This window comes from Hemiscyllium ocellatum, chromosome 28, assembly GCF_020745735.1.
Source record: "Hemiscyllium ocellatum isolate sHemOce1 chromosome 28, sHemOce1.pat.X.cur, whole genome shotgun sequence".
In the NCBI taxonomy this organism is placed as follows: Eukaryota; Metazoa; Chordata; class Chondrichthyes; order Orectolobiformes; family Hemiscylliidae; genus Hemiscyllium; species Hemiscyllium ocellatum.
Genome location: NC_083428.1, coordinates 24,706,350 through 24,720,221, shown reverse-complemented (window position 1 = coordinate 24,720,221; position 13,872 = coordinate 24,706,350). Strand labels below are relative to the sequence as shown.

The window sequence follows — 13,872 nt, the reverse complement described above, 5'->3', positions numbered from 1 at the left end:
AGCAACTCCCAATCTCTCCAGATAGCTAAGGCATTACTTTGAGGTGACACTAATGCCCTCAGTAATGATCCTGGTGCTGCAATAACTTTGTGTTTTTTTTTGTCTGCACCGTGTCATTGAGAGCTGAAATGGTACCAATTGGCAGGATTACAAGAAGGTAGCTTTAATCCTGAAAAGGCATTTTTCAAGTATCTTCTCATTTTCAAGACTGATGAGCATGGTTAACTTTCCATAATATAGTCATCCTGGCTGCTTTCTGAATCTTGCAGCCTTACTAGTCATTGACCAGCTTTGTAACAATGCAAGAGAAATTCATCTTTGATCTTGTTAAAGTGAGAGCTTCAAATGTTCAACAACATGAGACTTTCATTTGACAGTGTCTGTGGATTTGGATCTAGGTGCTAAAAAGTAGTGTCCAGCGCAATGTGCCACCTCAGTTTCCTCCGATATTGCACTGCTCATGCTGGTAGTCATCAGCTTTCGCTCAGATACGTAACAAGTCCAATGAAAATAGCACCTGTTGCATACCCCTTTTGATCATTTGGGAGAAGATATGTGGTGTCGGCCCAATGAGCAAAGTATTACTTTGTGCAAAGAAGGTCAACAAAGTTGGCTGACCTCCTCTGGAAAAGTAACCAAAGGCTTAAAAATTAAGAAGCTTTGTAATTGTTAAAACTGCTATTCGTAACTTCCAGATTGTCTGGCAGGCTGCTTGAAGCAGATGATAATGTTCTCCAAGTACTTTTTAACAGGATTTTTACCTCCAGAATAAGTTACAGCCAGGTTAGTTGATGTTGGCTTCAGGCACTGCCATCAAACAATGTTTCTGTGCTTTAGCTCAGCATCATTGCACACTCCCCATTCATCAAAGTATAAAATCCCATCTTGAATATTGAGTAACTTGAAGCTAAATCTACATACTAAAGTTCGCCATCCACAGAAAAACTGTGAAGAAATTTTGGGTAATGCATAGGATGTGAGCAGTCATCACAGTTTTGAACTTTAGACCAACAGCAATTGTGTGATAAAGCTTCACACCAACAATTTCTGCACTGAGTTTATTGACATGTTTATGATGCTTATATTTGAAAAGTGAAATATATTAGACCATGTATGGTCAGGAGTTACAATGAGCCAGTGGCTATGCTCCCTAACCAGAATTGAAGACTGCACCCAGAAAGTTGTAGGCAGCTGTTACGTAGCAAAAGAAGATGGGGAATAGTTCCAAATCAAAAGAATAATGAATATTATATATTTTACAAATGTTTTCTATATACTTGACTTACAATTGGACTAGATTTTCTTCACGTATAGGTCATTGAGTTAGTTATCCTTAAATTGGATGCATTGACAATTGTTACAGTGAGCAAAATTAATGCACAAAACTTTAAGGAAAAATACTAAAATGTTTAAGACCAAACACTACTAAAGCTTCTCAAAAGGATGAACTTATATTCTGCCTTTGTCATGTTTGCATTTCTTTGGAAGAAACTTTCAATCTTAACCATCCAATTGATAATACATGAACGACAGGTTAATTAAACATGCAAAATCTCGTAGTTTGCACTTGTGAAGAATTTGTTTTTGAGTATGAATGTTATGTTTATTCCTCTCAATAGGAATCTATAATTACAGTCCAAAAACACTCAGTCTAGGTTACTAATAGATTTCATATTGATTAAAGAATAACTTTTTTCAGAAAAATTGTGATTTTTACATTATTTTTTCATACACAGATTGATCTGGATAACTAGGTGTGGCCATGCTAGTGATATTAAACCCACAGTTTAAAGGTTGGAATTAAGATTCTACAAAAGCAAAATTAACATATCAAGCTCAACAAATCTAGTGTGCCTGTGGAAGCAGTCAAATCATTGCAAAAACCCTTTTTAAACCATTATTTTATAGGGAAGGGAACTAGACAGTCCAACAATCCAAGAACATGTCATTTTAAAAAAAAGTATTGACTGAATGGGTGGAATTTAATGCCCACCCCCCATAGGTAAATTTGCTGGTAGGTAAGGGTCACTTAATCAGAAAGGAGGATGATATTTAAGGACTATTGCACCTTTCCTTTTCAGCCCCAATTAAGTCTGAAATCAGGAAGTTCCTGAATGGCCTTCCACTCTGCTCCCATTTTAGGACCTTGTGTGGATAATTAATGCACACTTAAAGGTCTCACCTTACCACTGCTTGTATTCACCACGTGGTGCCCAAGCACTCGCTATGCTGGAAGCTTAAAAAACAAATCCGTTCGGATTGCAAGCCACTCCCAAGGGGCAGGTCCCTCCTTAAGGGGGTGACCTTCCCTTGCTGTACTCCATACTTCCTTCACTATTTCCAACAGTCTTGCGATCTTCCCCAGCTGTCCTCCCATCGTTCACCTGTGGCCAAGACTCCTCAGGGCCTGGGCCTCAGTTGGGCTGCGTTACCAGTGGCAGCTACCACCTCAGCAAGGCACTGCTTGCTTCGGGTTGGCAGTCCTCAGAGGGATCGAACTCCAGGGAAGATCAAGTTCTGTCCAGTAAGTGCCAAATTGGGACTTCATTCTGCAAGTCTTCGTCAAAGGAGACGACATGGACTTTTAACCAGCAGACAAGACTGCCCCACCGCTACAATCACCTCCATTAAATACTACCTTATATTTGTATTGGTCAAGCCAATTTGATACTATTCAATGGAGTTAGATCAGTTATTAAGCTGGATTCAAATTGTGCTGCCTGCACCTTTTAACACAGTTGGTTTTGAAAGTACTCCGCATTAATTTCTTTTTCACTCTAATGTCGTCGTTAATTTATATTCAGTACTGATCAAAAGGTCTAGTTGAAGGTAGGTTTGTCTCAGAAAGTCCATTCTGCGTCCTCCACTTATGAAGATATATTTGACTGCTGGAGCAATTGCACTCATGTTTTCACTCAAGAAAACAGTGGCCTCCTGCCTCTTAACAGAAGAACTGTTGAATGCAACATATTTATTTATTCAACTTAAAAGTGATCTAAATTAGGTTTGATTCCCCATGTAAACAGCAGTCTTACCAATCTGATCTGAATTACAGTAACATACAGTCTGCCATAGTAAGAATTCCAAAGTGTCTTTCATGAATCTCTTTTATTATAATCATTAAGTATGGTGTTTTCTTTACAGCTGAATGGCAGTGGTCAAGTGGTAAGCAAAGTCCCAAGCCACTACATTTCTACACAGATGCTGGCGCCGCCACCTCCCCCATCCATGGCCAGATCAGTAACATTGGCAATGCCACCAGACACCAAAACAACCACAACAACCACAGAGGGTGGAGCAACATCGCCAACATCACCCAGTAAGCATTTTCTGTTTGCATAAGTACAGATTGCAGAGATTTGTAACTTTCCTCAGACTGTAGAAAAATAACTTTCTTAAAATTCACAGAATGCCTACAAAAAGGCAATGTGCTTATTTGTAATTAGACTTTATTGTTCAGTTTAATCACGCCACTGATGAGACATAACTTTTAGGGCTCTTCAGTATTTGATGTCTTGAGACGTCCTGAAGCCCATACATTCATATAAGACTTTTGGATTTGTCAACTATGTTATGATTTAATTTGTAGAAATGAAAATATATCCGTTATGTTTTTGTGAGACATGCATATGGAAACAATCATTACTTAGCTGCATCATGGAATGTATCCTATGGCATTGTACTTCACAAAAAGTATTTTAAAGACTTGAATTCGTTACTTGTAGTAATTAAGATTGCCAGTTTAAACATTTTCTTTTACTGTGATAGTTCAATAGCAAGGAGTTCAAGTTACTAAGTTCAAGTACATTGCTTTTTAACAAAGCTCTGTATCTGTATTAGATTCTCTACAGTGCGGAAACAGGTCCTTCGGCCCAACAAGTCCACACCACCTCTCCAAAGAGAAACCCAACCAAACCCATTCCCCTACCCTATATTTATCCCTAACTAACACACCTGTGGGCAATTTAGTGTGGCCAATTCACCTGGCCTGCATATCTTTGGACTGTGGGAGGAAACCAGAGCACCTGGAGGAAACCCACGCAGACACAGGGAGAATGTGCAAACTCCACACATACAGGCGAGAATTGCACCCAAGATCCTGGTGCTGAGAGGCAACAGTGCTAAGCACTGAGCCACTGTGCCTATCTACTAATTTTTTAGTAATCCAAATCAGTGATTCTTCTTGTCAGTCACCAGCATCATTTTTTTTTGGGTAAACTCTAAAGTTAAATCTTGAATTTCCATATACATTTTCCCATATCACCTGCTTACAAAATAGGCTTCTTTCCATCTAGTGAATCTGAAGTTGAAATCCAGATTTGACTCTGGACCAATTCATTCACTACCCTTCTCCAGCCCAGTTTCTCTGAGCTGTTTATACCTGGTTTCTACATGCTGATGTTGCTGTAATATATAATATCAAATAAAAATTGAAATTGGTGCAGAAACTCAGCAGGTCTGGCAGCATTTGTGTAGAGAGCAACAGAGTTAATGTTTCAAATCCAAAGACTTATTCAGAATTGGTTGGATTCGAAATGTTAAATGTTTCTCCACAAATGCTGCTATTTTCAGTTTTCATTTCAAATTCCAAGCATCTGTGGTATTTATTTATTTCTCTTTTGTGTATGTTTTGTCAACCTACAGTCCGCTGCAGCAAGACTTCATTATGTGTTTGATTTTAATTATCATTGCTTTGAATTGCTGTCATTTCACATTACGTCTGCAATCAGGCATTGCCCAAACTTGGTCATATCAATGACCAGACTGAAAAGATTGCAAGTGTGGCTTGTTTCCAAATGTATGCTGAAGATATTCAACTTTTATCTCTTTATCACTTCACCACTTCTCTGCGTCTCATAATCTATTGTATCATGTCAAGGCTGACTTTGGTTAAATCACAACTTCATTTGGTTGGAAAAAGCACAACCACTTATTTTTTGTAAATATATCTATTAGCAAGAAAAAAAATTTTTGACTTCACAAAAATATAAAGTTATTGAAAATATAACAAATAACAAACACCAGTATAATTAAGAAAAACGCAAATTACAGTGCAGCTACTGTCTACTAACTACTAACCTACTCTATAATACAAAACAAAACCTAACACTGTGCAAAACAGCACCAATAAATAAGTAAGTGACTAATAAAACAAAAAAAAATGAAAGAACACACAAGCACAAAGTTCACAAACTAAAGAACTGGAGTGTTGCATATATATCCGTGTTAACTCACGAGTCCCCCTCCAGGCCCCTGAGCTCATCAAACCAAACCATCCCAGTTAAACAAACACCCTAGTTAAGATAGAGGATGAATATGTATCCAAATGACTCAAAAAGGGCTGTCATGTCTTATAAAACAGGTCTGTTATGTGGTGCTTCACGTTTGTAAAAGAAACCCAAAGGAATGTGCTCCATAAATAATTTCCGCCATCCCAGCAAGCCCAGCAGGTTCGCAGACACCCAATTCATCAGAGTATTCTTCTGTGCACAGTATGCAAGAATATTAAATAGTTTCTTCCCATGCCCATCTAAAGATGATAAATTTAGTAGACCTAGAAGGAGAGATATCAGGTCTACTTTAACTTCGGTCCTCAATACCCTCCCTACTCTCCAGCAACAGTGCTCCAATAAACATGGAGCCTGTGGCATGTCCAGAAGCAATGAGTAAGAGTACCTACACTTACTTTACATTTGGGGCACATTGAAGATGCCCCTTTTCTAAACTTTGCCAGACAATCCAGTGCCACATGAACCCTGTGCAGAACCTTTAACTGCATAGTGCATGTCCTATTACAGATTGAGATCTTTCACACGTTCTCCCGTATGTTCTCCTACATTTCACAAGAGATCTCCAGCCCCATCTCTTGGTCCCAGACTTCACATAACCAGTTAATAACCTGCCAGGCTGTACTATCCAGCAGGCGATAGAGGGCACTAACCGAGGGGGTGTCACAGAGTCATAGAGATGTACACCATGGAAACAGACCCTTCGGTCCAACCTGCCCATGCTGACCAGATATCCCAACCCAATCTAGTCCCACCTGCCAGCACCCAGCCCATTTCCCTCCAAACCCTTCCTATTCATATACCCATCCAAAGGCTTGTGGAATGTAGCAACAACCTCTCTCTATCAGCTTAAAGGGCTTAGTGAGAAGCGTAGTCTTCTTCAGGGTGAAATCCTAAACCTGAAAAAAACGGAAAAGGTCTCTGTTGGGCAGCCCGTGTTTGCAACTCAGTTGCTTGAAAGACATCATAATCCCTCCCCACCTCAAACAAGTCTCCCAGACTGAAACTTCTCTCGCTGCCCATAGTTTGAACCCTGAGTCCATCATCCCTGGTCAGGACCCCGGCATACCAACTATAGGGATGAGTTGTGAAGTCTTGGATACGCAGCCCTCACTCTGACACATCATCCTCCATGCCTTGACTGTACTAATAACAAAGGGGCTCTGGCAGTGGTCCATAACTGTCCTTATGTTATCCATGAACAACAGGTTAATAAGGCTCGATATCCAGACGTATTGAGCCTGGATACTTACTTGCATAATCGCATACAAAGGACAGCAGGGTGCTCAATTGATGCCTGCTGATGTCTGGGAAATCAACTCCACCCCATCCTTGAGGCAACTGCAATTTAGTAAGTTTGATGAGGGGTTGTCCACTATGCCAGACAAAGGAACTAAACCAACCTAAATGTCTCTGTAAAATTGACCTAGGAAACATTATAGGGAGCATACACATGGGATAAAGCAAATGAGGAAGGACATTCATCTCAATGAGAGCTATTCAGCCCAACCATGAAATTGGAAGTGCCTCCCATCTCTGGAGATCTTGCCTAATATTGTCAAGCAGATGAGAAAAGTTAGTCCAAAATAACCGATCAAACATGGGGTTAATAAAAATGCCTAGGTATCGGAAACCTGCCCATCACCACTTAAGAGGGAACCTAGGGCCACCTTCAACCTCTGGCACTTCCTTGAGGTTCCCTAAAGGCATAGCCTCCAACTTTGCAAAGTTGTTCTTATGTCTTGAAATACCCCCAAATTAATTATTACTTTGTATCAGATGAGGTATGAAGGTCATTGGGTCCAATAAAAACAGAAGGACATGTTGTGTAATCTTGTGTACCCTCGGTCCCATTTCAAGAGCGGTTTCATGCACTTTTTGATGAATAGCCTCTGCCACCTGTTCTATCACCAACGTAAACAACAACGGTGAGAGGGGCCAGCCTTGATGACTACCCCTGCCAATCCTAAAGTTCCCAGACTTCACCCGGTTGGTGATGACCACAGCCAGATGGTGGCGATATAAAACCTCCACCCACCTTGCAAAGACCCCGCCCAACCCAAACCACTCTAAGACATAAAAGCGATACAGCCACTCCACCCAGTCAAATGTTTTTTTCTGTATCTAAGGAAATCACCAACCCCTGGATTGATCATTGCTGACATACTTGAACCAAATTCAGCAACCTTCTAATATTACTAGAAGACCTACAGCCCCTTATCATATCTGTCTGGTCCTCTTTGACAATACAGGGCAACACCATCTCCAATCTCAGCCCCAAGATCTCAGACAGAATCTTGAAATCTGAATTTAATAGAGAGATGGGCCTGTATGACGAATGAGGGAAATATTAGCTTCTCTCAAAGATGGTGGTAAGCATTCATGCATATAGGAGTGATGGTACATTTCCAATATCAGCTCTGACCGAATCCCTATAAACTCCTTATCAAACTTATTTGGGAGACCATCAGGGTCAAGCGCTTTCCTACTCTGAAGTTGCCTAGCTACCGTCCTGTATTTCCTGAACTGTCAAGGGGGCATTAAGGAGAGAAGCCTGTTCCAAGGTTACCCCCGGGAGGTCCAGGTTCTTAAAAAAGGCTTCCATTTTAGTCCTCCTGTCCTCACAACCTCCAGACCGATACAATTCAGAGCAAAAACTCAGAAAAGCCTCATTAATCCTTTGGCACTGGACCCCGGCACTGTCTCGATTTGCAGTACTGGATTTGGGAGCATGTGTTTTCCTAATCAGATACGCTAAATACTTCCCTGGTCTATCCCCATACTCGAACAACCTTTGTCTAGCAAAAGCAAGGGTTTTTTTGCAGTTTGTGTAAGTATTGAATTCAAGGCAGCCTGGAGGACCGTGATCTACTATAGCTTAGTCACTGAAGGCCACACAAAATATGCCGCCTCAGTAGCCTTCAACCTCGTCTCAAGTAGACGTTGCTGTTCTTCCTTCTGTCATTTCCGGCTAGCCAAATAGGAAATAGCTAATCCCCTAGCAAAGACCTTAACGGTCTCCCATAGCAAATATGGACTACCAGCCGTGCCTGAGTTGATAGTCAAGAACTCCTGAAATTCCTTCAAAACATATTCCACAAATTTGGAATCCTTGAGGAGAAAAGGATTCAGATGCTACTCCTGCAATCCTAGCTGTTCATTCTTGGCCTTAACCTCCAAATATACTGCCACATGATCAGAGATAGCTGTATTCTCAATTTTACAACCCATAATTGAATCCAGGAAGGTCAAGGCAGCCAATCCTCATGTGATATTTACGTGGGTTTGAAAAAAAGGTGAAGTGCCTGTCGTAGGGGTGAAGACATCTCCAAATGTCCACCAGTCCCAACTCCTCGCATAGGTCAGTCACCTGCTTGGCCTGCAAAGAAATAGTTGGGGATCGTCTAGCCATCCTGCCCACCGACAGATCCAAAACACAATTGAAATCCGCCCCCTATAAAAATATGCTGTGTTCTAAAGGCACACAACTTAGAAAAGGCACTCACAAAAAATTTGAGGGGAAGTGCTAGAGGACAGTAGACATTTAAAATACCATATTTCTCCCCATGTATCAAGGCCTTAAGTATCACAAATTGCCCTTGCTCATCTTTCATCTGCTCTAATAATGTGAATGGAAGATTTTTTCCTGGATAAGTACGGCCACTCCACTACTTTTAGTAGTAAAGGATGACAAGTAGATTAGATTACTTACAGTGTGGAAACAGCCCTTCGGCCCAACAAATCCACACCGACCCGCAACCCACCCATACCCCTACATTTACCCCTTACCTAACACTACGGGCAATTTAGCATGGCCAATTCACCTGACCCGCACATCTTTGGACTGTGGGAGGAAACCGGAGCACCCGGAGGAAACCCACGCAGACACGGGGAGAATGTGCAAACTCCACACAGTCAGTCACCTGAGTCGGGAATTGAACCCGGGTCTCAGGCGCTGTGAGGCAGCAGTGCTAACCACTGTGCCACCGTGCCGACCTAAGTATACCTGGTCATACCCACCGCTGTGTAGCTTCAGGTGTTCCCCATCGTCACAATGGGTTTCCTGCAACAGAGCAATATCGACACTTTCCCTCTTAAGGCTAGAAAGCACATTTTTTCCTTTTAACAGGTGAATGACTTCCCTTGATATTCCAGGTGCACCTTTTAATAAGACACTTATCCATATCCCCTTTCAGAGACCCCTGAACCCCGGTGAGAATGAACCCTGCTTACAAAGCACTGAGCACAAATAAATAAAGACTTATAGAGTCACAGAACTGTGTATACAAAAACTACTCTAACATAACAACAAATAACTATTGCTACCAAAGAACTATAAAGAAAATCAACTATAAAACCTTGAACAGGAGATGCTCCCACCTTTTCATAGGGGCACTGACCCTACTCATCCCCTCCTTCACAGCTCCTTCAAGCCTGGACTGTGCCCCAGCCTTAGGCAAAAAATACGAAATAAGGAGATGATCCTTAAGTCAACAAAAAAGGACAAAGTCAGGATAAGTCCTTCGCCCATCCCCCGCTCCATGTCACCCCTACTTGTGACTAAAAAAGGAAGAGAACTAAAAGGAAGGGAGACAACCGATGACACCTCCAAAATTTCCCGTGATAAAATCCAGTTATAAAAATATAATAGGAACAAAATATTCCAAGATTTTTAAAAAAATTATTAGTAAAAGAGAAGGAAAAAAGGGGGAAAAGGGAAAACACAGGGAAAGAAGGAAAAGAGGACGGACATTAACCGTATTCTTCAGACCAGTCAGTGTATTTTAAAGTGTCTACAAAGGTCTTAGCTTTATCCGCTGAGTCAAACATATGAACTGAGTCCTCGTGGCTGAAATGGAGCACTGCAGGGTACCCCATGGAGTACTGGATGCCCGGGTTCCTCAGCCTCTTTTTAACTTCATCAAAGGACTTCCTCTTTCGAATTACAGATGCCAAGAAATCCTGGATAAACGTGATTTTTGACCCCATGTTGAAGCAGTGCCTGTGGGTCTTTTCCCAGTGATCTGGATCCTTCTACCAATTTTTGCTTGTCCCTGTATGTGTGGGAATGCACTAGGTCTCAGCATGGGCACTGTACTGGCCCAGACCTGCGCATTGCTACCCGATAGGCCCTTTAAATCTGCAGCTGGCTGGACTCGATTTGAAGGCCCAGGAGCTGCAGGCGCCAGTGTTCAAAGAAGCTGACTGGCTTCCCACCTTCTTCACCTTCCGGAAGCCCGGCAATCCGAAGATTCGTCCTCCAACCTTGATTTTCGAGGTCATCAACCTGGTCTCATGAGGCCTGCACTTCCTGCTCCAGTACCTGGATCCGACTGGACAAGGACTCGAATGCCACTTCCGAGGCCATGGTTCAATCCTCCACCTCCTCCATCCACTCCCCAAGGCTCTGGAGCTCCTGTTCATGCTTCTGCAGCATGGGCACAATGGATTGGACCTGGGCATGGATTACCTCACAGATCTCCTCAATCACAGCCCCAACCTTTGAGGTAAGTATTTCCATCGCTGCTGCCAATTCCCGTGAGTCCGTCAGGTCCCCAGGGGGTTTGGAAGAGGTGGCTGCTGCGGTCTCTGGTGTGCTCGGTGCTGCAGGAGAATGTCCTCCCTGCTGTTATTTGCTCGCTCCTTTTCCTTTTGGCATCCTTCCTGCTCCCAAACATTAACTAGTATATGTTCTGTAAGGTTTTTAACTAATAGTTCCTCCACATAACTTGGCTAGGGATGACAAAAAATACCAATATGATTTGGCTGTTATGCAGAGCCGTCCATGGCAGAATTGCTGCCACCTTGCCAAGTCACAGCCACATTTTTGATGCTCAATGTTAGCTCCAGTTCTTCAGTATTGATGGGTTCCCTCTCCCTAGCCTTTAATTTAGAATAAATAAACTATGAACAACAACCTTACCAATGTGCTTGATCGAAGCTGGACCTGATGCTTCACAACCTCATTAATTGCCATGGCCATCAATAGGAGCAGGAGAAGGTCAAGCACCCTTTCAAGATCTTTCCTTTCAATGAGATCATGGCTGATCTGTGGCCAGCGCCATATACTGTCTTTGGTCCACATCCCTCAGTACCTCTGCTTAACAAACCATTATCTATCTCAGATTTAAAAGTAACAATTTATCTACTATCAACTGCTGTTTGTGGAACACAGTTCCAAAACGATACCACCCTCCAAGACAGTGGCTACCTGAAACTTGAGTATATTCCTCCCATCATCAACGTCATTCTTCATGCTTTGATCTATTCCCTATTTCTTCATGTTTTAACACCTATTCCCCATCACTCCTGACCTTGTTAAACTGAACAGCTTCCTTAACCTTTAGCATATCCTGTTTACAGATCTTGTGCTTATCTTGAAGTGCCTTTATGCTTTGTTCCTCCTGACTTCTGCTGCATCTCCAGTGATGCTATGTTTTCTCCTCCTCAGTATATACCTCTTGCCCCTCACTGCACCATCAGTAGTAGAAAAAACTCTTATCTGTATTTCTTATCGTCTTTAGAAGTCTTACAAGTTTTGATCTAATCTTGAGTCACCTCTCTGGATACCTTTTCTGGGCTGTGTTTTTGTTTGTGTTACTGTTCCTCTGTGAAAAACCTCACATTATCTGGCATGGCGAAAGCAGTATATAAATTAAAAGGGCTGCATGGTAGTTCAGTGATTAGCACTGCTGCCTCACAGTGCCATGGACGCGGGTTCGATTCCAGCCTCAAGTGACTGTGTGGAGTTTGCACTTTCTCCCCATGTCTGTGTGGGTTTCCCCAGGATGCTCCAGTTTCCTCCCACAGTCCAAGGATGTGCAGGTTAGTTGAATTGGCCATACTAAATTGCCCTTAGTGTTCAAGGATGTGTAGGTTATGTGCATTAGTCAGGGGAAATGTAAAGTAATAGGATTGGGGAAATGGATCTGGGTGGGATATTCTTTGGAGGGTTGGTGTGGACTTGTTGGGCCAAATGGCCTGTTTGCACACTGCAGGGATTCTATGAATAAATCCTAAATTGCTGTTAACACTGTTGGCAGCACATCATTTGTTGGACTGCTACGATACAGGCTTGAAGCTATATTGTTCTGCATGTCGAGATTCCAATCTTAGTCATGACCTGCCAGGTGTTTCTCTGTGAGAAGAAGAAGAAAGCAAAAGGGTGTTTACCTTAGCTCATCTTTTACATCACTTTTGAGCACCTTAATTACCATAGACCACAACAGAAAAAATATGGACATCCTGTAAAAATTGAATAAAAAGTTGGCATTGAACCCCACCCAGTGATGTATCTAACAGAAGAGTTTCCTGTCCTTTCCAATAAGTAAAATCATTATTGACAGCAGTGTGCCAACAACTAAATTAAATCATCCAATTTTGTAAATTACTGTCTGTAATTTACACTTTTGAATGTGATACTTTAATTTGATGCATTGTTAACAAGAAAAGCAAAAATATTTAGAATGGTTAATTCCAGTCTTGTCATCTGTGAAATCTTATGCATTATAACTCAACAATTCATCAATGGGGCCAAAGCTGCAGGCATTTAACTTAAAAGATATCACAGGGTGGGCGTAATTTCATTGTAAAGTTATAAAATCAGGAAAAATCCTCATGGAGACATTGTAGTAATAACATTTAATAGGCATTGGGAAATTTACTAAGTCTTTTATTTCCCCAATGCTGCATGTAGTTTTGGCATAAACACGCATTTTACTGGATAAAAATTATGATAGCGGTGAATAGTTTAAGAGTACCAAGAGAGTGGATAATTTGTAATTAAACAGTGCATTTGAGTAATTCTAGTTCTCGCTGAGGTAATTTCAAAATTCGAGTGACTTAGTGCTTTGATTGTTTTCTTATCAAATTGAGAAACCAGCTTAATAATTTTGATCCCATTGTTAAAAACAAGAGTGAATTTCAGTTGGTTGTAAGCATGACTTATAAAATCCCACTCATTCCCCAATAACTGAAATTGATGCAAAATGAGAACATCTTGACCAGCATTATACTGTAACCTGATCTGGGAATTTCACACAGAACCTTTTGGTTGAAGTCCAATATTTCTATCGGTAGTTGATAAAAACAAAATCTTCCCAGAACATCAATTAATTGTGGGTGTCAAGATGGTCATATTAAATGTTGAACAAAATAAATAAGAAAGCTATGCCTTTATGAAGTAATATTCATTTCTTTTACTTAGATTACAGCAAACATGGTTTTGTTTTCACTGGACTAAATTATAAACTCTAAATAGATGAATAGATAGATGATGAAAGAGTTCCAAGAATTTAACTAGACTGAGCTTTCAACATTGTACCACATTTCACATTCTCAGGACATGTTATCAATTCAGTCAATTACTTTTGCAATAGTTTCTATTTTAGGCAAATGCAATTGCTGATTGATACACAGCAAAATCTCACTAACAGGAACAAAGTTACTTTATTTCTTTGGCATTAATTGTTGGATTATAATTGGTCACAATGATGAGTGAACTCCTTCATTCGTATGTTGTTATACACCCACCTGAGTTAGGAGAAACTATCTCTTGGCCTCATGTTAACTATGCTTAATGATT

At 41.1% G+C, this 13,872-nt stretch overlaps 1 protein-coding gene across 4 annotated transcripts in view; it reads left to right on the top strand.

Moving 5' to 3' along the window:
- Window positions 1–13,872, top strand: part of nfic (nuclear factor I/C) — a 475,870-nt gene that overhangs the window by 355,766 nt on the left and 106,232 nt on the right. For all 4 annotated transcript variants that reach the window (XM_060845893.1, XM_060845894.1, XM_060845896.1 and 1 more), the window contains one exon: window positions 3,145–3,319. In XM_060845893.1, the coding sequence (XP_060701876.1) occupies window positions 3,145–3,319 (175 nt within the window). The remainder of the gene's footprint in view (window positions 1–3,144; window positions 3,320–13,872) is intronic.